The following is a 22,923-nucleotide window of genomic DNA, read 5'->3' as shown; positions in this document are numbered from 1 at the left end:
TTTCCATCATAAATGCGTACATTGTGTGGGGGATCCTGCAAAGGCTCCTCCCAGAAACCGCAGTCACTGATCCCCGAAGGCATTCAAAATGCAGCTTGTGCATTCACTTTGATTTTTTATTTATTTTATTTTTTATTTTACCTTTATTTAACTAGCCAAGTCAGTTAAGAACAAATTCTTATTTTCAATGACGGCCTAGGAAGAGTGGGTTAATTGCCTGTTCAGGGGCAGAACGACAGATTTGTACCTTGTCAGCTCGGGGATTGGAACTTGCTACAGAGGCAGGAAGAGGGGAGCCAAGACTGTGGCACCAGGGCGTGTGAACCGATATGGAACTCATTGGAAAGCAGGTGAAGTTTGAAGGGCACAAGAGAGAGTGTGTGGTGTGCATCCAGAGGTGATGCTGCAGGTCAAAGAGTGGGATATGTTTTTGAAACCTCCTTTGGGTTTTCTTTGTGTCTGTGCCACTTTACAGGAGGGGGCAGTTCTTCCAGAAGTTCCATGACATGTTGTAAGCTAAATGCAAACGCCAAGGTGAAAGTGTAAAATATGAATTTGTCCTACAGATCGTTTAGGGAAATGGTTTACTTTGAGTCTTTGAACAGTTGTGTTTTGCATGTTCTCTCTTTGTTTATCTAATACTTGTTGCATTCACTGAATTGTTGTCAACATAAGCTACTGTACTAGTTCTAGATTTTGTGTCAGGCCTGGTCTGTACTTAATCTTGAAAGATACTGTACATTTTTTAAATAGTCTGAGTAGTTTTTTGCATTTTACAGTGTTACAGAAGTATGAATTGTCAATCAAATAGCCTACTTTGTGTGGGTTTTGACATACTGTCTGAATATTGTCCTCTGGTCACATTTTGGAGATTTAAAAAAAATATTTGTAAGTATAATATATTACCCTTGGTACATTTTTAAGTAATTTAGTCAATTACTACAATTTTAAATACTCTAATTTTTTTGTTGTTGTTGAGTGTTCATCGTTTTTTGATAGTGAGTGTCTTTACAGAATGGAAGACAAAATGAATGTTATTCCCATGAATGTGGTGTCATATTAAAGAAGAGGTTGTGCTCTTTAAAACTACTTATAAGTTAGTGTAATTGTCATTTGTTCTTTGTTTTTGAGCTATGTCTGTGTGAGAGAATTTGATTTATCTGGAAAATTCTCAGTAACCTACAGCATCGTTCTAGAATTCTATTGGGGTCGGAAGGGTAAGATAACCATCATTGACCTACGTCGGTTCAATTATTTGATTTCCATTTAGTTAGTGTTTTTTTCTGCGAACTCAACACATAATCTCTCTTGAGATTTGGGACTTGTTCAACTCATCCTAGAAAAAGCTCAGAAAACGTGGTCATTCTCTACAATGACCAGAATCCATTGCGCCTACAGCTGGCTGTTCTGATAGGCTCCTTCTCGTGCAGGATTGTTATTAAGCCGTGTTAAAAGCCTTCTCTACTTTGAGGAACTGCTGAAATAATGATTTTGTCAGACAGCAGGCTATGAATGAAGGATGGTTTATGAATAAGTGATAATCAACAATGGGCAGTCACTACCATTATCAGAGTTTTAGTCATCATGCCAAAAACAAATATGTAATATACACAACCAAAATATTTGCTTTAAGTCCGGTAATGTGAACCAATGTAAAAAATAAATAATGATCCCTCAGTCTATTTGCATTGGAAACCTTAACAGGCTGTCATGGGCCACTGGCCTCACAGGTCAGAGCGTTGGGCCAGTAACCAAAAGGTTTCTGGATCGAATCCCCGAGCTGACAAGCAAAGAATCTGTTGTTCTGCCCCTGAGCAAGGCAGTTAACCCACTGTTGCCCGGGCGCCGAAGATGTGGATTAAGGCAGCCCCCCCCCCGCATCTCTCTGATTCAGAGGGGTTGGGTTAAATGCGGAAGACACATTTCAGTTGTACAACTGACTAGGTAGCCATCCCCCTTTCCTTTCCAGAGTACATGGCTAATTTATTCTAAATTGTTATAATGATTTGGGAGAATATTCATCATTATTAAATGTATTTTTTCTGATTTATTGCCGTACTGTGTGCGTGCTTTTTAATAGTTTTTTTACATTTAATTTTAATTTTTAATATATACACGTGAGTGTGTGACATACAGTGCCTTGGAAAGTATTCAGACCCCTTGACTTTTTCAACAATTTGTTACTTTGCAGTCTTATTTTAATAAGTGAAAAGATTTCCTCAGCAATCTACACACAATACCACAAAATGACAACGCGAAAACTGGTGTTTAGAAATGTTTGCAAATTTATTACAAATAAAACAAATACTTTATTTACATAAATATTCAGCCCCCTTTGCTATGAGACTCGAAATTTAGCTCAGGTGCATCCTGTTTCCATTAATCATCATGTTTCTACAACTTGATTGGAGTCCACCTGTGGTAAATTGATTGGACATGATTTAGAAAGGCACACACCTGTCTATATAAGGTCCCACAGTTGACAGTGCATGTCAGAGCAGAAACCAAGCCATGAGGACAGGATTATGTCGAGGCACAGATCTGGGAAGGGCAGCATTGAAGGTCGCCAAGAACACTGTGACCTCCATCATTGTTAAATGGAAGATGTTTGGAACCACCAAGACTCTTCCTAGAGCTGGCCGCCCGGCCAAATTGGGCAGTAGGGGAGAAGGATCTTGGTCAGGGAGGTGACCAGAACCTGATGCTCTGACAGAGCTCTAGGGTTCCTCTGTGGAGATGGGAGAACCTTCCAGAAGGACAACCATCTGGTCTGATTTAACTTCTTGCGTCGAGCAATCCCGGATCCGGGATCCTATTTATAGCCTCAAGCTCATTAGCATAACGCAACGTTAACTATTCATGAAAATCGCAAATATAATGAAATAAATATATTTGCTCTCAAGCTTAGACTTTTGTTAACAACACTGTCATCTCAGATTTTCAAAATATGCTTTTCAACCATAGCTAAACAAGCATTTGTGTAAGAGTATTGATAGCTAGCATAGCTATAAGCCTAGAATTCAGCCAGCAACATTTTCACAAAAACAAGAAAAGCATTCAAATAAAATCATTTACCTTTGAAGAACTTCGGATGTTTTCAATGAGGAGACTCTCAGTTAGATAGCAAATGTTCCGTTTTTCCTGAAAGATTCTTTGTGTAGGAGAAAAATGCTCCGTTTTGTACATCACTTTTGGCTACCAAAACAAACCGAAAATTCAGTCACCAAAACGCCGAACTTTTTCCCAAATTAACTCCATAATATCGACTGAAACATGGCAAACGTTGTTTAGAATCAATCCTCAAGGTGTTTTTCACATATCTTTTCATTGATATATCGTTCGTGGAAGCCTGCTTTCTTCTCTGAATCACATGGAAAAATACTTGCAGCTGAGGTTTGCGCACCAATTTCGGCGCAGGATACCGGGCGGACACCTGGTAAATGTGGTCTCTTATGGTCAATCTTCCAATGATATGCCTACAAATACGTCACAATGCTGCAGACACCTTGGGGAAACGGCAGAAATTGTGGGCTCATTCCTGTCGCATTCACAGCCATATAAGGAGACATTGGAAAACAGAGCTTCAAAAATGTTGCTCATTTCCTGTTTGAAGTTTCATCTTGGTTTCGCCTGTAGCATCAGTTCTGGGGCACTCACAGATAATATCTTTGCAGTTTTGGAAACGTCAGAGTGTTTTCCTTCCAAAGGTGTCAATTCTATGCATAGTCGAGCATCTTTTTGTGACAAAATATTGCGCTTAAAACGGGCACGTTTTTTTATCCAATAATGAAATAGCGCCCCCATAGATTCAAGAGGTTAAACCTGGTCGGATTAAACCAAGATTGAACTCTTTGGCCTGAATGCCAAGCATCATGTCTGAAGGAAACCTGGCACCCTCCCTACGGTGAAACATGGCGGTGGCAGCATCAAGCTGTGGGGATGTTTCTCAGTGGTAGGGACTGGGAGACTAGTCGGGATCGAGGCAAAGATGAACGGAGCAAAGTACAGAGATCCTTGATGAAAACCTGCTCAGGACCTCAGACTTTGAACAGGACAATGACCCTTGGCACACAGAAAAGACAACGCAGGAGTGGCTTTGCGACAAGTCTCTGAATGTCCTTGTGTGGCCCAGCCAGAGCCCGGACTTGAACCCGATTGAACATCTCTGGAGAGACCTGAAAATAGCTGTGCAGCAACACTCCCCATCCAACCTGACAGAGCTCTAGACGATCTGCAGAGAAGAATGGGATAAACTCCCCAAATACAGCTGTGCCAAGCTTGTAGCGTCATATCCAAGAAGTCTCGAGGCTGTCATCGCTGCCAAAGGTCCTTCAACAAAGTTCTGAGTAAAGGGTCTAAATACTTATGTAAATGTGATATTTCCGTTTTTAATAAATTAGCAACAATTAAGAAAAACTGTTTTTACTTTGTCATTATGTGGTATTGTGTGTGTAGATTGTCGAGGGGGAAAAAACAATTTAATCAGTTTTAGAATAAGGCTGTAAACGTAACAAAATGTGTAAAAAGGCAAGGGGTCTGAGTACTTTCCGAATGCACCATATTTGGCTGTGTGACTCAAAAGTGAATGAAAGGTTGTGTCTGTGCGTCTCTGTGTGTGTGTGTAGGATTATAGATGAATAGATTCAGTGTTGTACAGCCTGGAGTGAATGAACGGCAACAGATGGACAGAGTTTAGTGTTTAGAAAAGACTTCTCGTCACATCACATGCCCATTTGACACCCCCTCCCTCACACGGTTCTCTCCAGCCACGCTATTTTCCAGCTCCCAATCAAGACCATGAAATGGGAGTCATCCTCCCTAAATTACAGCTCATCAAAGGCCCTCTGTGAGAGAATTCGGAGAAACATGGGCCTTTTTTCCTCCCCATGTGCATCATCAGTCTTTTTTAAATCTGGCACTGGACTTCACTTCTAAGAACATTCAATGTTGTGCGCGTCAGTGCGTCGTGTCATTGATGGGATGTATTTATAGACGCTAGGATGTATATTATTTGACAGGACGTGTATATTTTTTTCCAGACGCTCAAGGCACTTTAGTCTTCAGTGAGTGTATGAGAATGATGAAGAGATGGCGAGAACGATCATTACATAATGCATTTGAGTAGTGCAAATGTTGTCCATTCAGCTGCCATTGCAAGGAGAAACGTACTGTATTTAAACGGCTGTTTAAATACAGTACCACCGCGCTCCGTCTGAGTGAGTCGGGCTTCACCAAGTAGGTGTGCTGACTCCCGTTGATACGGGCGTTTACAGGAACGGTAACTGAGACTCATTCCAGCCAGCTGCCCTCCTACATCCACATCCAGGCATTAGGCAGAGATCCCCAGGGACTGAAGGACCATAACACAAACATGGCATATCTCACCTCACTGCAGTCTGCAACTCAGAACCCAAGGCTGCTGTGACGACAACACATTAAACAAGTCAGTCTGATAGCAGCCGTGTTAGGTTAGCCGCGTAAGTGGTGCGCTTGATGTGAGCCACTGGTCACAAAAGCAGTGGGGATCTGATACCATTTTTACACTACTGAGCCAACCTGTTCCAAGCCAAGCTTTACTGGGCTGGCCTGGTTTCGCGTCCAACATAGTTGCTGAAGAAAACATCACACCCAGCACATTACGGTTTGCTTCAGCCCTATAGTGGGAATCAGGCATGAGTTTAGATGTAGGCTGATATACATGGATGTGTACTGGTGGAGATCAATGATGTGTGTTTTACAGTTGGGTATTGGTTTAAATGAAGAATGGAAAATGTCTCCAAACTGAGAGCTCGACTAACAAGCTAGGCCTTTCGGTTATTATTTTCCTCATAATTAGCCCACATTGTTTGGCCATCAAATAAAACAAGCTCCTTTTTTTTTTTTTTTTTACATATTCCAGGGTAGTGTGTAAGTCAATATTATTAAAGGATGAGAATATGTCATTGCTATAACCTAGGGAATTTCCTAGGAATCCAAACCGATACAGGATTGCGGGAGAGCGAGGACGCACCCCTTTGACAAACATGTGGCCTTCTCACAGCAGTGAAGAGCTGGAGAGGTTTCCGCTGTGTGGTACCTGTGTCATCATGCGCTGTGGTCTAACGGCATCAACCCTGTAACTTCTACGCTACCAAGCGAGGTCCCTGCGTCTGGTAGAACTTCACTGCTCTTTAGGCTGGCCACTGTGCAAATGTGTTTATTTGCCTTCGATCGTGAGTCAATCTGTGACCTGTAACTCTTAGTCTGAAATGAAAACGAGCAGATCGATCCAAAGGTGCCTCTGAGGGTAGATGGAATGGGCCAATTGTTTGGCATTCAGAAGAAAGATGGCGGAAACTTTGGATAGTTGTTATTGTTTGGCCTTGTATCAATAGCATTTCTGATGATAGGAATAGGATTAAATTAGGCTTCAGGATAATGAGTCTGTAGCCCTATGAGAAACTAGAGCTGGAGTTACACTGCCTGGAAAAACAAACAGAAAATGCACACTTGGACAAATACAAACACACACAGGCACAAAATACACACACACAGTCCAGCATTTTCCCTCTCGCATGTCCACAGGTTCACACACAGTGTAACTTGGCTAGCTAAAGCTCCTTGAGAGTCGAAGCTTTCCAGTGGATGCTGATAGGTTCACTAATCCGTCTGTTTGAGAACCCTGGTTCTTAGGGGCCCAGTGACAAGCCAAAGGTTGATAGAAAATCCATAGTGTTATTGCTTTACATTACTTTTATTTGATTTTGCCTTTAGTAATAATAATGCAGGCGGGTGGAGTAGGAGCAGAGTAGGCCTCCAGGCCTGGACCAGACTTCGCCCCCCTCCCCCCGGGTGACCGTGATCTACGGCCTGCCCACCATCCATAGCCCGACCCTTTGAGTGCTTATGAGCGCTATAATTCACTCCGCTATGGATTTTCCGTTACGGGTTGGCACCTCTAAACACTCCGGGCTCGCTGGCAGTGCACTCAGAAACACCTCTTAGTGTTAGGGGACAGGGAGGGGACCTGGGAGAGGTCATGTGACTGGAGTGGAAATGACTCTGGAACAACTCTCTCTGCTCTGACCAGGTATTTGTTAGCCTGATCTCAGATCTGTTTGTGCGGTCTTGCCAATAACCATAGATATTGGCAAGACAGCCCAAACAGATCTGGGACCAGGGCAGGTGTTTATCAGTGCAGATCACCAACATCAGTATATATTATTTTCTGACACGAGGCCAAAGGCACCTTTTTTATGTTCTGGTGTTTCCTATATTCTGACATCATAATGTTGACATTTCCTGATAGTGAGAGACTCGTTATTGATCTAGTGAGATGTTTCTCACTCCCGGCATTGTCCGTCATATCCTGCACACAGTGCCCGATACACATCCGTGATGACTCATGGAACAAGCAAGCGACATGCCTTCTGTCTGACACTATACTGTACAGTACCTGGGGCAGTTTGGCCTGTTGACTATAATGTATCTCGACCTCTGATAGTCATTTTTTCCCCCCAGTCTTGGGTGTTACCCAGCTTCTTTCCACCTCCAAAATCACCAGACCTTATTAGGGTTTCACTGTGGAGTAAATGGGTGCTTGTTGGTAAAGGCGTGTTACTTGGTTATGTTTTACGATGGAGTTTTAAATCCCTTAATTCAGCTATTTGTGGGAATCCGAAATCTGTCTCCGCAGGCTGTTTAGAGAACAGGGCTCTCTTGAAGAACGCTGTATCCCGTCTTTTATCGAATCGAAGTATAGAATGATATGTCATTTGGGTGAGAAGTTCCTGGTGCCGTGAATGATTATGACCTGGATTGAATGACACCGAGCAAGTAGTTGTCCGGACAGTCATTTAATGCTATGCCTTGTTCTCTTCTCCTCTGCAGACTGTCCAATCACACAAGCCCCACTTCATCGCAGTGCACTGTCAGGAGGTGGGCGGGAAGAACTACGAAGCGTCCATGGTACACGTAGATTGTTTTGTCAAGTAAGTTACCTCACACTTCATGCCCCCCCCCCCCCTTCAAATTTCCCTTCACTGAAGAATTGCCACCAACTCGGGTGTCCATAGCAACCCTAGTGGTGATTATGGGTTATTTTTCTGTCAAGACGGACAACCACTGCCTGGGTCCACAGGAAAATTAGGACCAAAACTATGTGAAAGTTGAGTGAACAACTCCACCTTCTGGTGACCGCTTATTTGGTTTCATGTTTGGTGTTGATTTTCAAAGAATTACAAGAATGTACTAGAAGACCATCATTATTGAGTAAACTGTTTAGCGGGGCTTATTTGTGTAGCTCGTCTTTCTCGTTTAGTCATAGGATGGACAAACTGAATGTTTTAGGTCAATGGGGGTTTATAAGATATTTGATATTTGTTAACAAGATTCTATCAAGTGCTCTCTTATGTAACCTCTTTCAACCAATTTAGGGTGTCCTGGTGTGAACTTTATTAGCAGGGGGATAAGATAGATAGATAAGTAGAAGAGACTGTCTGTGAGGCCTCAACAGATTTAACAGTTTCCTAATACACTCACAATCTCCTGTTCCTAATCCCGGCTCCCTTAAAGCGCAATTAAGGATGTTAATTGCAGTTTGCAGGGAGTTGAAGGTAGTTTGGCTAGCCATTGCTAGCTAGCGTTAGCGCAATGACTTGGAAGTGTCCCGGAACAGCTAGCATGGAAGAACTACAGTTCCACCATGTTCATAATTTATCCTACTTATCATCATGTTGCTGATTATTAAAGGAAGATAAATAAATCAACCCATCTATCTGAAGGCTGATGGGGCCATATTGTGATGTGTCCTCTCTTCTAGAGAGCTGCTGTCCAGTGATGCCATGAAGGAGTACAGCAGAGCCCGTGTCTACCTCGACGAGAACTACAAATCCCAGGAACATTTCACCGTAAGTGCGGGTGGTCCATTTGCCCCTGTTAAGTGGTTCTCTTCTTGTTTTATCTCAGGAGATTTGTTTACCGCACACAGTCTTACCTCACCACAGATGTGTTGCATTCACCCGGGTGTTGCACAGCAGCCATTTTCAACAGAAAGCTCTAGACCATTGTTGCCCATTTGGGGTGAATTTGGCCCCGCGGGTAGTTTCTTTTGCACCCCCCCCCCCTCCATAAAACTGTAACAGCACCAGGAAATCAGCTCCAGGTTATTTTAATTTGGACATCTGCCCTAAGTATTCCCACGCATAATATAGAGACACGTGATCATATACAAATGTAAGGAAGATTTGACAGGATGTTTTAGTCAAATATTTTATCTGTTTTGTCTTCTTGCGGTCATTTTGCAATTATTACTAAAGGCAATTATTAACATTGTAATTATGTTTCGGCCCACCAACACCAACCGCTCGAGAAAATAAGAAATTGGCCTGCGGCTCAATCTAGTTGATGATCCCTGCTCGAGACACATCAGTTGTGACATTAGATAAGATGGCTGAGGGAAGTTTTAAGTTGAAGCTGGGGGCCCTCAGATGCTAGAAGGAAGAGAATTAAGAAAATCAATCAAGTATTAATTTTCCACAGCTGAGTGGACCCCAGCATTTTATTAGAATGTGCAATAATGGTAGACCACCACAAGGTGGTGCTAGATGGTCTTGAATGTTTTGTGGATTTAGAAACCAGCTGCAACTTTAAGTGTTATCAGCTAATAGTTGGTTGTGGCTTTTGTTATTTTACATGAAAAATAAATAAATAAGTCTGCTTATGTAGTAGCCTATAGATGTTGTAGTTGGCCATTTATATTAAAGGAGAGTTTGATGGATCATGCGTATTAGTTACCACAGTCATTATTTTGCACATTATGTCATAATTATCACAAAGATGTGCACCGATTTGTCCAAATTGATGCTCAGTCCTTTTGTGGCCTTAACCCCCTCAAAATCATGCACAACTACACGTCAGTTGCATTGCATGACCTCTTGGTGGAGCCAGATACTCAGTGTTGATTATAATCTCAATATTTGTCTTCAACATCCAGACACCAGGCCCCCCATCCGAGCACACACAATACACCGTTTTATTCCCTCACATAATTACCACAAAAGCAATTTGTTTTATAATGCTCTCCATTTAATGCTGATAGCATGTTACTCCCAACAGTACATTTGGAGGTAAACAATAATGGTGGTTCTAGTTAATTCCCTGACTCTTGACCACCTAAAGAGAGTGGAATAGATGTGGTTTAAGGACACCCCCCACCCCCTCACTAGCAATCAGTGTAGCTGTGACTGCTGAGCCGTGCCTGTCATGGTTCTCCTCTCTATTCTTCTAGAAGGTACTGTATTACTACCGTGGTACACTTACTACCATGGTACGCCGCTCTGCCTCCCTACCTGCAAACACCATCGCCTCCAGTCCAACATGTTATTTTCATAAACATAAAATTAACATATTTCAAACGTATGCCCCGCCCCCACTGCAAAAAAAATAAAAAGAATGAGCTGATGTTTCGCTTAAACAATGACGGCGATATCCTCTTGTTTTGATCATTTCTCCCAGGTTCATTTTAGACTCTCACATCAATTACTGTTCTAGTTCTCGACTGTTTCTATGTTGGAGAAGTAACTTTCTTCTAAATCAATTTGTGCAAAGAGAACCACAAAATCAACATGTTTATAGATATTCAAATCGGGGCCACAGTAAATATGGATACAGACTGTCCAGTGCGCCTCACACAGGGCTTGCCATTTAGACGAGATGACATCATCACTCATATTTGTTTTCTCAAACTTCGATTTCTGCTGGAGGGTAATTGTTTGTTGTCTGCTCTGCCTGTCAATTTCCAGATAATGTAAAGTGGCAATTCCCCGCGAGGCTCCCGGAGCCAACCAGTAACGGCAGCCGAGCGGATGTGCTATAATGTAGTGTAAGTGTATGGTAACGACCCGAGGGAGTGTTTAGTTTACCTGTCCTGTCTCTATGTTGAATACGGTGGCTGGGTGGGTGGGGGGTGGGGGGGGTCGCCATAGCCATAGGCTTCACTCGCTCCACAGCAGGAGCAGTGTCACCGTGCCACGGCTGAGTGTGTGCGAGCTGTGTCAGTGAGCTGTGTCAGTGAGCTGTGTTTGGGTCATTTGAGCACGCCTCTCCTTACCAAGGAAGCACTGGCTGATTTGTGGAGAGACGACTAGGTCAACAGGTTAAAATGGTCAAAAGGGGGCTGGTTTTGTGTGTTTTGTGTGCTATGCTTTTCGTTGGTATAGTAGGCTATAGGACCTACTGGTACATATATGATAACCCGGACTAAGTTTTATGTCCAACATGAGTACACTGGTGGGTTACCAGTGTATCCGAGCAAACGCTGGTCCTATCTCCATGCCGGTCTGTCAGTCAGGCATCCAGACCAGTGTTGGATGTAGGCAGACATTGAGAGGGTCTGGCCAGCCTTCACATCTCTCCCAGAGGGAGGGTGTGTGTGCTGTGCAGTGATCGGTGAGGGGGGGGTCTTGATTGACACATCCTCCTCTGGGGGGAGGCCTGGTGTTTTATGGCGCTGTTAAGGTATACAGCAGGTAAAATGTCAATTAGGAAAGCCCGCCCTGATAACCTTAACTCCCAATCCACTTGTTCCAGGCCATTAATATTTATCACAGGCCCGGCCCTTTGGGCTGCTGGGGCGTCATGTGGAATGATGTTCACTAATGCCTTGCCTTTATTACCTAGGAAAGCGTTCCTCACACGCTGACTGGGGTCTGTGTAGGCAAACACACGCCACCCTCACAGTTATTGTCACAGCACTCACTCTGTTTCTATGCTTCATAGCCAAAGTATAGCAGTATTTTTACACACACACACACACACACACACACACACACACACACACACACACACACACAATCCCCCCCTTACACAGCGCTCGGTTGTTCCAGAGACTTGTAATGGGAAATGAAAGGCGTCCTCCCTTGCTCCACAGGACAGGAGTGCGAGGCCAGAGGATAAATCAGGCTCTGTGCTCTGACAGGAATCTCACTCCGCTTCCGCATCCGTGTCCGTTCTCATCCCTGCACCTGCTGCCCAGGGTCACATTGGCTCAATCCGTTTAGCTGCTGTTCGTGTTGGGTGCTGTCTTTGACGTCTCCACTGGACATTTTGATTGGATTTCCCTGGTGGTGCGGCGACTAGGGAGTGTTGTCACCCCGAGAGACGCTAGGAGCACTCCCATCAGCCTAGTGTCTGCACCTACATGCCTGCACCTGCCTGCACCTACATGCCTGCACATGCCTGCACCTACATGCCTGCACCTACATGCCTGCTCCTACATGCACTCCCATCAGCCTCCCGCCCCGTCTATCCAGTTAGCTCTGCATGTCGTGTGTCTGCACCTACATGCCTGCACCTACATGCCTGCTCCTACATGCCTGCACCTACATGCCTGCACCTACATGCCTGCACCTACATGCCTGCTCCTACATGCCTGCTCCTACATGCCTGCCCTACATGCCTGCTCCTACATGCCTGCTCCTATGCCTGCTCCTACATGCCTGCTGTACATGCCTGCTCCTACATGCCTGCACCTACATGCCTGCTCCTACATGCCTGCACCTACATGCCTGCACCTACATGCCTGCACCTACATGCCTGCACCTACATGCCTGCACCTACATGCCTGCACCTACATGCCTGCCTGCTCCTACATGCCTGCTCCTACATGCCTGCACCTATGCCTGCTCCTACATGCCTGCTCCTACATGCCTGCTCCTACATGCCTGCTCCTACATGCCTGCTCCTACATGCCTGCTCCTACATGCCTGCTCCTACATGCCTGCTCCTACATGCCTGCTCCTACATGCCTGCTCCTACATGCCTGCTCCTACATGCCTGCTCCTACATGCCTGCCTGCACCTACATGCCTGCACCTACATGCCTGCTCCTACATGCCTGCTCCTACATGCCTGCACCTACATGCCTGCTCCTACATGCCTGCACCTACATGCCTGCACCTACATGCCTGCACCTACATGCCTGCTCCTACATGCCTGCTCCTACATGCCTGCTCCTACATGCCTGCTCCTACATGCCTGCACCTACATGCCTGCTCCTACATGCCTGCACCTACATGCCTGCACCTACATGCCTGCTCCTACATGCCTGCACCTACATGCCTGCTCCTACATGCCTGCACCTACATGCCTGCACCTACATGCCTGCACCTACATGCCTGCACCTACATGCCTGCACCTACATGCCTGCACCTACATGCCTGCACCTACATGCCTGCACCTATGCCTGCTCCTACATGCCTGCTCCTACATGCCTGCTCCTACATGCCTGCTCCTACATGCCTGCTCCTACATGCCTGCTCCTACATGCCTGCTCCTACATGCCTGCACCTACATGCCTGCTCCTACATGCCTGCACCTACATGCCTGCACCTACATGCCTGCACCTACATGCCTGCTCCTACATGCCTGCCTACATGCCTGCACATGCCTGCTCCTACATGCCTGCTCCTACATGCCTGCTCCTACATGCCTGCTCCTACATGCCTGCTCCTACATGCCTGCACCTACATGCCTGCACCTACATGCCTGCACCTACATGCCTGCTCCTACATGCCTGCACCTACATGCCTGCTCCTACCTACATGCCTGCTCCTACATGCCTGCTCCTACATGCCTGCTCCTACATGCCTGCTCCTGCTACATGCCTGCACCCTGCTCCTCCTACATGCCTGCACCTACATGCCTGCACCTACATGCCTGCACCTACATGCCTGCTCCTACATGCCTGCACCTACATGCCTGCACCTACATGCCTGCACCTACATGCCTGCACCTACATGCCTGCACCTACATGCCTGCACCTACATGCCTGCTCCTACATGCCTGCACCTACATGCCTGCTCCAACATGCCTGCTATTACATGCCTGCACCTACATGCCTGCACCTACATGCCTGCACCTACATGCCTGCTCCAACATGCCTGCACCTACATGCCTGCACCTACATGCCTGCACCTACATGCCTGCTCCTACATGCCTGCACCTACATGCCTGCTCCTACGTTCTGTGTACAGACACTGACACCGACATATAGACTCAAAGGAAGAGAGGCATTCCTAAACTTTCAAATTAGGAAGTTCTATCAAAATGTTTTTCTTTGTCCTATCAAGATTTACTTTGGAAACCTCTTTAGTTTTACATCATATTTCCCAGCTGTTTTCTCGTCACACCTAATGGTTGCTCCTCAGTAGCTCTGTTCTATTTTTTATTTATTTTTTAACCTTTATTTAACTAGGCAAGTCAGTTCAGAAAAAAATCTTATTTACAATGACGGCCTACCCCGGATGACACTGGGCCAATTGTGCGCCGCCCTACGGGACACGGCTGGTTGTGATACAGCCTGGAATCGAACCAAGGATCTGTAGCGACGCCTCTAGCACTGAGATGCAGTGCCTTAAACCGCTGCGCCACTCCTCGGGAGTCTCCTGTGGTTCGGATGAGGGAAGTGGTGCTGATGGCTGAACTCACACACGGTCATCCCCAGGCAGGCAGGTGTCATCGTCATGTTGTCCCCTCAGCCCTGGGCCACTTTAGAGGCCATGTCAGGAACTGCCAGCTGCACCCCAGCCTGCTTCCAAGGTGCAGCCTTAATTCCTTCTGCCTCCAGCAGACCACAGTAATACAATCATCCAAACTGCACCCAGCGCAGCACATCACCCAGGAATTTATGAACACTCAGTGGCCCTCTGCGGTGACAGGACAAGTGTGTTCGGCTGTGTTCGCTTGCGTCATGCTCATCACCTATTTTTCACGGTGCACCACCATCTCCCCTCCCCCTTTTTTAAGTCCAGATGATGGGGGCTTGTTTCATCTCCTACCCCTTAAGCAACTCTTCCTCTGCTTTAACATACACAGGGAATGAACGAGAGGGAGTGTGTCACGGCAGGGGGGTTGCTACACTGGTTTACACACACAGGTTAAAGAGGAGGACCAACACCCTCCCGCCCAACCGTCACACACTCCGCCCTCATGGTCTGGGAGAAGGCGTCAAGTGCGTAAGCAGGTTAAGACATTGCAAAGCTAAATCTCTAGGCTCTTATTTCAATATGGTCAGAAGTACTGAGCAGACCGAGGCAATTTGAATGGAGTAGATGTCAGCAGGGTAATATTGTTGGGAAATAACTCTCCCTCGCCATAAGTCATGCACTCAGGGCATGCAAGTAAGTGCATGCATACACCCTCACTCACTCACTCACTCACTCACGTACACACATACTCACACTCACTCACGTACACACACACACACACACTCAGGACATGTGTTGAGCGACAATCAATGAAACTGCCATCAGAAGTGAATTATGAGGGACAGAGAGCGGGCTGTGCCTCCTTGGTAACATTTGACTTGAAACTGTATATATAATTAATGGATTGAGAACAGAGGCAGAAAAATGTATGGAACTCAGCCTATGCCCTCCTCTGGACCTTCACAAAAATAAGTGTCTGGCACATGTACACATGCAAGCACACGCACTCACGCCGTCCGTCTCACTCGCCCTCATAAACATAGCTCTGATAAAGTGTTTGTGTGTGGTGGGATTGGGTTTAGTGGGGGCAGCAGGCAGGACCTGGGTGGGGAGTAAATCAGATCTGTCTGGAGGGTGGAGAGGGGCGCCAGGCACAGATAATGATGTGATTCCAGCATGCGATGTCCAGGCGCACCAGCCCCTCCGCCACCGTACATTACGATGTGCTTCCCCCCCAGCCGGCGAGGGGCAGAGTGAAGGTGAGCCTGTCATATTGATCTATTTAGAGCTAAAATATGAGCCACTTTACTCTGCTTCCCAGCGCAGTGATGTGAAAAATAATAACTCTGACCAAAATTAAAAAATATTGATCGCTTAGGAGGTGTTGAGAGCAAATGAACAGCCACTGAAGGAGGGCTGGGTGAAGGATGTTGGTGTGCCGGACTGTAAAGATATCTGACCGTCTATACTACTATACGGCACTGCCAGGTTGTGTTCTGTATATTTCCCTGACCCAAATGAACAGGGCTAGGAAGTAGCTCGCTCGTCATCCCACTTTGTCATTGATTGATCTGGTCTTGACTCCATTATCTGGCATTAGCCCTGCTTTATTCAGGGCCCTCAGTAACGGATGAGTTGACACCCTTGCTGTCAAACGTCTGGGGGAAAAACAATTGCCACAAGGTTAATTTTATTGCCTGCTCCATGAGTTTGTGAGCAGGCAGGAGGTATCCTCTGACCGGCTCCTGATGAATGGTTGCGCTGAGCAGGTGGGAATGAAAATGAGAGGGGAGAGGCCATGCATGGGAGAACAGAGTTAGACGGCCTGCCGCAAATCCCAAAATAATAATAATTGGAACCTTAATGTATAAGTGAGATGATGTTCCGTTGCTTTCATGATGGTCTATCAAGTGTCCTTATCAATTGTGTACCTTGTCCCGCCTCATCTCATCCCGAAATAGGTGAAGTTATATCCGTAACTCGAAGACAAAAACCAATGTAAACCACTTAAAACATCCAAAACCTCATACTTAACTTTCTTATTCACAACGGCTATCAATTAACTACAAGGATGTTTGTTTCCTGTATCCTACGAGCGAGTGAATATCTGGAGATTTGATGAGCAGGCAGAGAGCGATAGTGAGCCGGTGTTTCGTGGGGACTTGAGGCATTGGGATCAGATGCTGAGCGTTGACATCAGTGAAGGCGCTGTATGGCGACGTCTCCTCCGGTCCATGGCTCTCTTCTGCTCTCCTCTCCTGGTGAAAGCTTCTCTCTGTGCCTGTCGTCAGGCCCTGCCCATAGCTACTAGCTGATCTGATCCCCATACGTATTGATTATCCCATGCAGCAGCACTTGATATGCATGACCCAGCTGACCAGGCAGATACTGCCAATTATTTCCCCATTAGCTAATCTCTCTGGCTTGATTTCCATAATCTTCCCGCTATTGAGAAGGCCACACAGGCCCCCGGCTCTCTGGAGAACATACACACAGGCCCCCAGCACTCTGGAGAACATAGACACAGCCCCCACCCCCCACCCCCCACACACCAACACACACACCTCCACACGCACACAGCCGCTAAAATAAGTAACCATAACCACGCGCTAATACATTCTCAAACCACACCAACTAATTCTCATTAGAACCAAAAACAAATAAAACACACAGAGGCTTAACGTCACTTTCTAAGAGAGATTTCTCCCGTCATAAACGTCACAAGTCATAGCAAGTGTCCCCACCCTCGTCTAAACTGCCATTATCCTCATAACCATCCCGTGAATACAGTCGGCTGGTCCCACTGGCATCCCTGTGAGAGGCACTTGCCACTGAGAGTGTGTGATTTGTGATTGTGTTGCGTGTGTTGGAGTGTCAGGGGAGGCGTTGTTAAATGGCTCCCGGTGTCTCTTTAAGCCCCCAGGAACATGATCATAGTTCAGCTACCCCGGTCCCTCTCAGGGGCTCCCCTCTAGCTCTCAGAGAGGCCTTTACAATACATCAGGCTGCTGGTGTTACTATCGCTGACAAAATGGTGGTATATGGGGAGATGTTAACTTGTATAACCCTGATTGTTATTAGCGTTTGGATTTATTAAATGTACTGTAGGTTTTTGATCAATTAGATGGTGAACTTGGTAAAATCGAGGTTTCCTCAGTGTGCTGGAGTGACTGTTTTAGTGATTTAAAATAGTCTCCAGTCTGTGTACTTCTATACAGATCCTATACACTCCTATATCACTCAAGCAGCGTTTCCCCTGTATGCATTCAGCAGAGGCGAAGCACCGCTGCTAAATAGTGGCCAGCCCAATTTTTTTATTTTTTATAATAATGTACTTTATGTAGAAACGATAATGGATCAATATATAAGATTCCTCCCCACTAATTTTGCCACCGCTGCTGAACACAATTCTAGGGGAAACACTACCCAAGGCACATTTTAACTAATCCGTAAAGAAAAATGCTTCAATTCCTGCCATGCACTCCTGTATGGTATATTCTGTACAGAAAATATGGATTCCCTGCATATGGATGGTATAGACCGACATCGCTCTCTTAGAGGTTTGCTTTTTAATGACATGAGACTGACTCTGGTTACCCTTGATATTTGGAGTCTTGTGTGTGAGGGTGCCAGTGTCTAGGGCTCCCCTACCCCCTGAAGACATCAGCATTGTTAATGTAGCTGGGAGGGCTTTGATGCTGAGAATGAGGCCCGTGTGTCTATGGACCTGCATCTGTGTGCGTATCAGCTTACTCACGTTTTGCTGATGTCTACTACTTAGTCTTACTAATATTTTGGTGATACTCTTCCCGGGTGGGCAACCTATAGATACATTAATGGTTATGGGGAGGTTTGTCCCTTTCGGTCAAATGAGGTCATTTCTTGACAATATTTCTGTCCATTTAAGGGACCCTTTTTGGCTTAAGAGCACCCCCACAGGTGAAAGTGATTTTTATAGCCTGCTGAACTGTAATACACCAGTGGAAATGGTGATATGGATTATCTATCTATCTATCTATTATCTATCTATCTATAAGACAAGATCCACCACCTCCCACAACTCTATCCCAGGAGCTTTCCCACTTGTCCTGTCGTGTTTGGGGGGGGGGGGGGGGGGCACTCACCATGTCGGCCCAGTCTGATTGATCTTATTCGCCTTCCTGGGAATTCTCGTTGAGCGACAGTTTGCATTGATTGCGGGAGGAGAACTTGCCGCCCCCACCTCTCCAAATGAGTGGATAATTAAAATGCCAGCTTCCACAAACAGCCAGTCAAACAGGCGACCATGATGGATTGTATCGCCCTGGAAGCTGATCAACGCAACGCCCCCTTTGGAAGAGCAGGTCCTCAGCCAGGTCCCCAGGTGTCTATTACCATGGCCTGATCAGAAATGCAGGGCAACACCCCACTGCTAATTAAACACCCAGAGGTCGCCTTTGTTTTTCTGCCCACTGTTGTCTCTCTTCATTATTGGATTGCATTTAATATTTCATGAAGCCGTGGCTGGTGGCCATTGAGGGGTTTTGGGAGACAGCCCTCAACAGTGGACACCGATGACTTCAAGGCTGGAACAGAGAGGCACAGGTCACTATAATAGTCATTCTCTTTTGAGTTAATTTTTGAATTTGTTCTGACTCACTATTCACCATAGTAAACACATTTCAACAAATTAGATTTCTGAGTAACAGGAGGTACAGAAAATGACTAGATGGACAGTCCAGCAGTGTGATAGCAAACACCATGTCCACGGTGTCCCATTGGACACTGGTCATATCACCTAACACAGACCGGTCAGATGCACAACACGGTTTCCATGGCAATAGTATCACTTAGCAACAGTGGGCCGGACTGATCCCTGAGTGATCCATGGGCCTTCAGGAACAAATGGCCTCTTTTAATCAGGACATCCCTCCCCTGTCTGTCAACACGTGTCTCATTAGCAGGTAATTGTGAGAGATGGGCGTGTACAGAGCAGCAGGGAAATGATCCACGTGACTCTGGGCGGGGTGGTGCTGTGTGGGTATTTAGAGAACGGAGACCTCGGTGTGTGTCAGGTTGCAGCACCACCAGCGGGAGTAAAGATGACTGTGGGTCATATGGAAGGTAAAAAATAATGGCATTATGGTCCGTTAGGGCGATACAGCCTTAGGAGGAGTGTGTTTGGCGGCCCCTGAGTGGCCCCTAACCGGTCTGATTGGGGTAATTGCTCGAGCCGCTGGTCTCCATGGCTGTCGGTTAATAAGAGCAAACAATGTGATCATCTCATTTCCATCCTCACTTACACAGCACCTCACGTGGGGTAGGATGGTGGCTTCAGACAGTCGCACACAAACACACAGAGGGAAGGAAGGTTAACGTAGGAACCCATTTATTTCACTCTAACCATCACAATGACTCTAAATGGCCTTTCAAAACCAAAGAAAGGAGGGACAAAAATAATCTAATAACCCAATTACTGCTGGGCTTCATTCTGGAGTTAAGTGCATTTTTATTGTGTAACTTTTCTCTTTTTTCTTCTGCTCTCTTAGCCTACCCCCCCCTTTTTATTTTCCTCCTCCTTCAGCAAACGCTCCCTCCATGCCACTTCTCATCTAATATCGCCATAATTGGGTTTGGTTCTACAAATCAAATTTCTCCAATTGGGTTATCCTACGAAATTGGAGAGGTCCCTTGGCCGGCATGGGCAGGGAGTTAATCTGCTTTTGTTAAGCCCCCTCGGTGGCAGTGCCGGCAACAGGGGCCACCGCGCCAGTTCAAGCGTTCGCCTGTCACTGTGGACACACTCGTAATTTAGGCCCCCGCACCACCCACCCAGCATCCTACGCACACGCCGCCATACCCTGATTCCCCTTGTGCAAATAATGACATTCGAATCGAGCATTAACAAGCTTAATTACTTTAAAATTGTCATTTTAATTTACACTGATATAGTATTGATCACACAAGGAGAGATTAAGGCCCTCACTGGAGCGGATGATGTGGAATTAAACAGGGCCGGGGTCCCCCTGGGGCCCGCCTGGCCTGTCCCGCCGCAGCCAGAAGAGGAATGGTATTTCTCCGTAATGAACTGGCAGCATGCGCAGACATGAATCTCTGGCCCGCTGGAAAAGGATGGAAATAATGGGGTTTGGGGAGCCATGGAGGGTTATTCATTCACTGCCATGCACCAATTCTCCTGTGATTCATCCGAGGGGTCCCGGTGCTGCTTGTTTGCCTGCGACATTCCGTCTGGCTGACCTTTCCGGGCTAAGTGTATATATATTCCCCTCCGTAGGGAGACGCCCGGGCAGGTGAGGAGGGGGAGCATTTTCAGGGAGCCATCGGCCTCTAATCCAAACATTGCCAACAGAGAAAGTGTCTGTCCGTGGTCCCTTCTCTCATCCTCGATCATCAGCCCTGCCGGAAAACAGGACACTTCCCTGGTGGAATTGATCTGGGCGGTCCAGCCGCGTGTCACGTACAGCTGGTTAATATCAGAGAAATCGTTACATTAAATCCAAGCAATTTCTTTCTTGTTTACCAGCCTGTTTTGGAGTAATTATAGCTGTGGAACTAACCCCCTTGACACATGTCTCTGAAGAGAACTCAAACAATCTCTCTCCACACACAGGTGCATTTTAAGTCTAGGAGGCACTTAAACCTATAGATCTGATAGGACTTAGACCATAGCTGTCTATAAATGTATAAAGATGGGCTAATACATTGCAAAGGCTACCTTTTTTTTTTAAAGCTACCTCCCTTTTGACGGAGGTGTATTCTTGCTCTAATAAAGTTGTAGAATGTTTGTAAAAAACAAAGTCGGATTCTTTTAGAATGTTGTCGTTGATCATCACAATCCTGAACGGAATAATGTTCTTGTGTGAGACCGCGCGTCAACATTCTCGATGTGTTTTACCATGATTTGCAATTGTTTGAATTGGGGGGGGCGCAAAGTCAAAACCTGATGACCAAAGACTTCCTGGTCCACGTTTGTCCTTGAGCTAGCGTAGGTTCTTAAAGAGTCCAAAAGCACCAAAGCAGATTGGAAAAAATGTTGCTAATATGCGTGAAGGTCTCAGGCTCTCTGCTCATTGCATTACCACACCTGGATGTCGTGGGGTGGAAGCCATTCCAACAATGAGGAAGAACAATAGCACCTTTTTCCCCCCTGGCTGGCATGACTTCCCATGCTGGATCCCCAGGATGTCTCCAATACATATAATGGACTTGGCAAGGCCCGGGGTGGCCCGGCTTAGGCCTTCTACTCCACTCTGTCATCCAATCACCTTATTCTTATGCTCTTGCATTATTTAGTCAACCAGCCGTCCATTTACATCAACCCATAACCAAACCGCTCCACTGCCTCACACACCGCAGAGGCACTTAATAGAATTAGCAGGTATTGTGCGGCACATTTTAAACACATACAGTGCCGACTGCACTCTCTCTCACTCCCTCCCCGACTCCCTTTCTGCATATAGCAGTCCAGTCCTCTTACTTCCTTAGTCCCTCTTACTGCGGTACAGTCTCTTTCTAGTGGTTGTCTTTCTTCTATCCTCTACTGTTTATATGCTGTAGTTGTGTACCTCTCCTATCTGACATTGTTTCTTTTTATTCATTAATACATTTTTTCTAAAGCTTTTTTTCTCCCCAATTTTGTGATATCCAATTGGTAGTTAGTCTTGTCTCATCGCTGCAACTCCCGTATAGACTCGAGAGAGGCAAAGGGTCGAGAGCCGCGCGTCCTCCGAAACACAACACAACACAACACAACCCAACCAAGCCACAATGCTTCTTGACACAATGTCCACTTAACCCGGAAACCAGCCGCACCAATGTGTCGGAGGAAGCACCATGCACCTGGCGACCGTGTCACACTGCGCCCGGCCCGCACAGGAGTCTCTAGTGCTCGATGCCGGCCAAACCCGGACGACGCTGAGCCAATTGTGCGCTGCCCCATGGGTCTCACAGTCGCGGCTGGCTGCGACAGAGCCTGGACTCGAACCCAGAATCTTCAGTGGCGCAGCTAGCAGTGCGATGCATTGCCTTAGACCACTTTAGACCACAGGCGACATTGCTTCTTATCACCTAATGGCTTAGTCTTTCTGTCTTCGTTGTCACGTAGACGTGTGTTTATGGTTGACAAAATCACATCTGGCCTTTGTGCTGCGACTTTACCGGTATTCATTCTATTTTGTAGGCCCAATGTCTGTTATTCTCTACTGACATAGAATCTGTTCATTCTTATTGCACACACAGTTTCCTAATCTGATTTTGGGAAATGTTTTGCACAGTTGTTTATGGAGCAGCAGCACATAAATAGACCGACTGATACAAATTCAACATTCACATGATTGGAACTTGCAGTCATGTGTCCCCCATCTGAATGATTCTTTCCCATCTCGACACTTCAATGCTGTCATTTCTTATGTATATTTTTTAATCAGTCTCATATGCTTTGCCCCTTGTGACTTACCGGA

General features: G+C 46.1%; 1 protein-coding gene across 5 annotated transcripts in view; it reads left to right on the top strand.

Annotated features, from left to right (window-relative positions):
* LOC135510874 (inositol polyphosphate-5-phosphatase A-like) overlaps positions 1-22,923 on the top strand; it is a 265,620-nt gene that overhangs the window by 100,562 nt on the left and 142,135 nt on the right. For 4 of the 5 annotated variants that reach the window (XM_064932175.1, XM_064932173.1, XM_064932172.1 and 1 more), the window contains exons 3-4: positions 7,870-7,970; positions 8,801-8,888. The exons of the other annotated variant lie outside the window; for it this stretch is intronic. In XM_064932175.1, the coding sequence (XP_064788247.1) occupies positions 7,870-7,970; positions 8,801-8,888 (189 nt within the window). The remainder of the gene's footprint in view (positions 1-7,869; positions 7,971-8,800; positions 8,889-22,923) is intronic. 5 annotated transcript variants of the gene reach the window in all.

Source organism: Oncorhynchus masou, chromosome 23, assembly GCF_036934945.1.
Source record: "Oncorhynchus masou masou isolate Uvic2021 chromosome 23, UVic_Omas_1.1, whole genome shotgun sequence".
NCBI lineage: Eukaryota > Metazoa > Chordata > Actinopteri > Salmoniformes > Salmonidae > Oncorhynchus > Oncorhynchus masou.
Note: the sequence above shows the minus strand (reverse complement) of the source record. Positions and strands in the feature narration are given on the sequence as shown.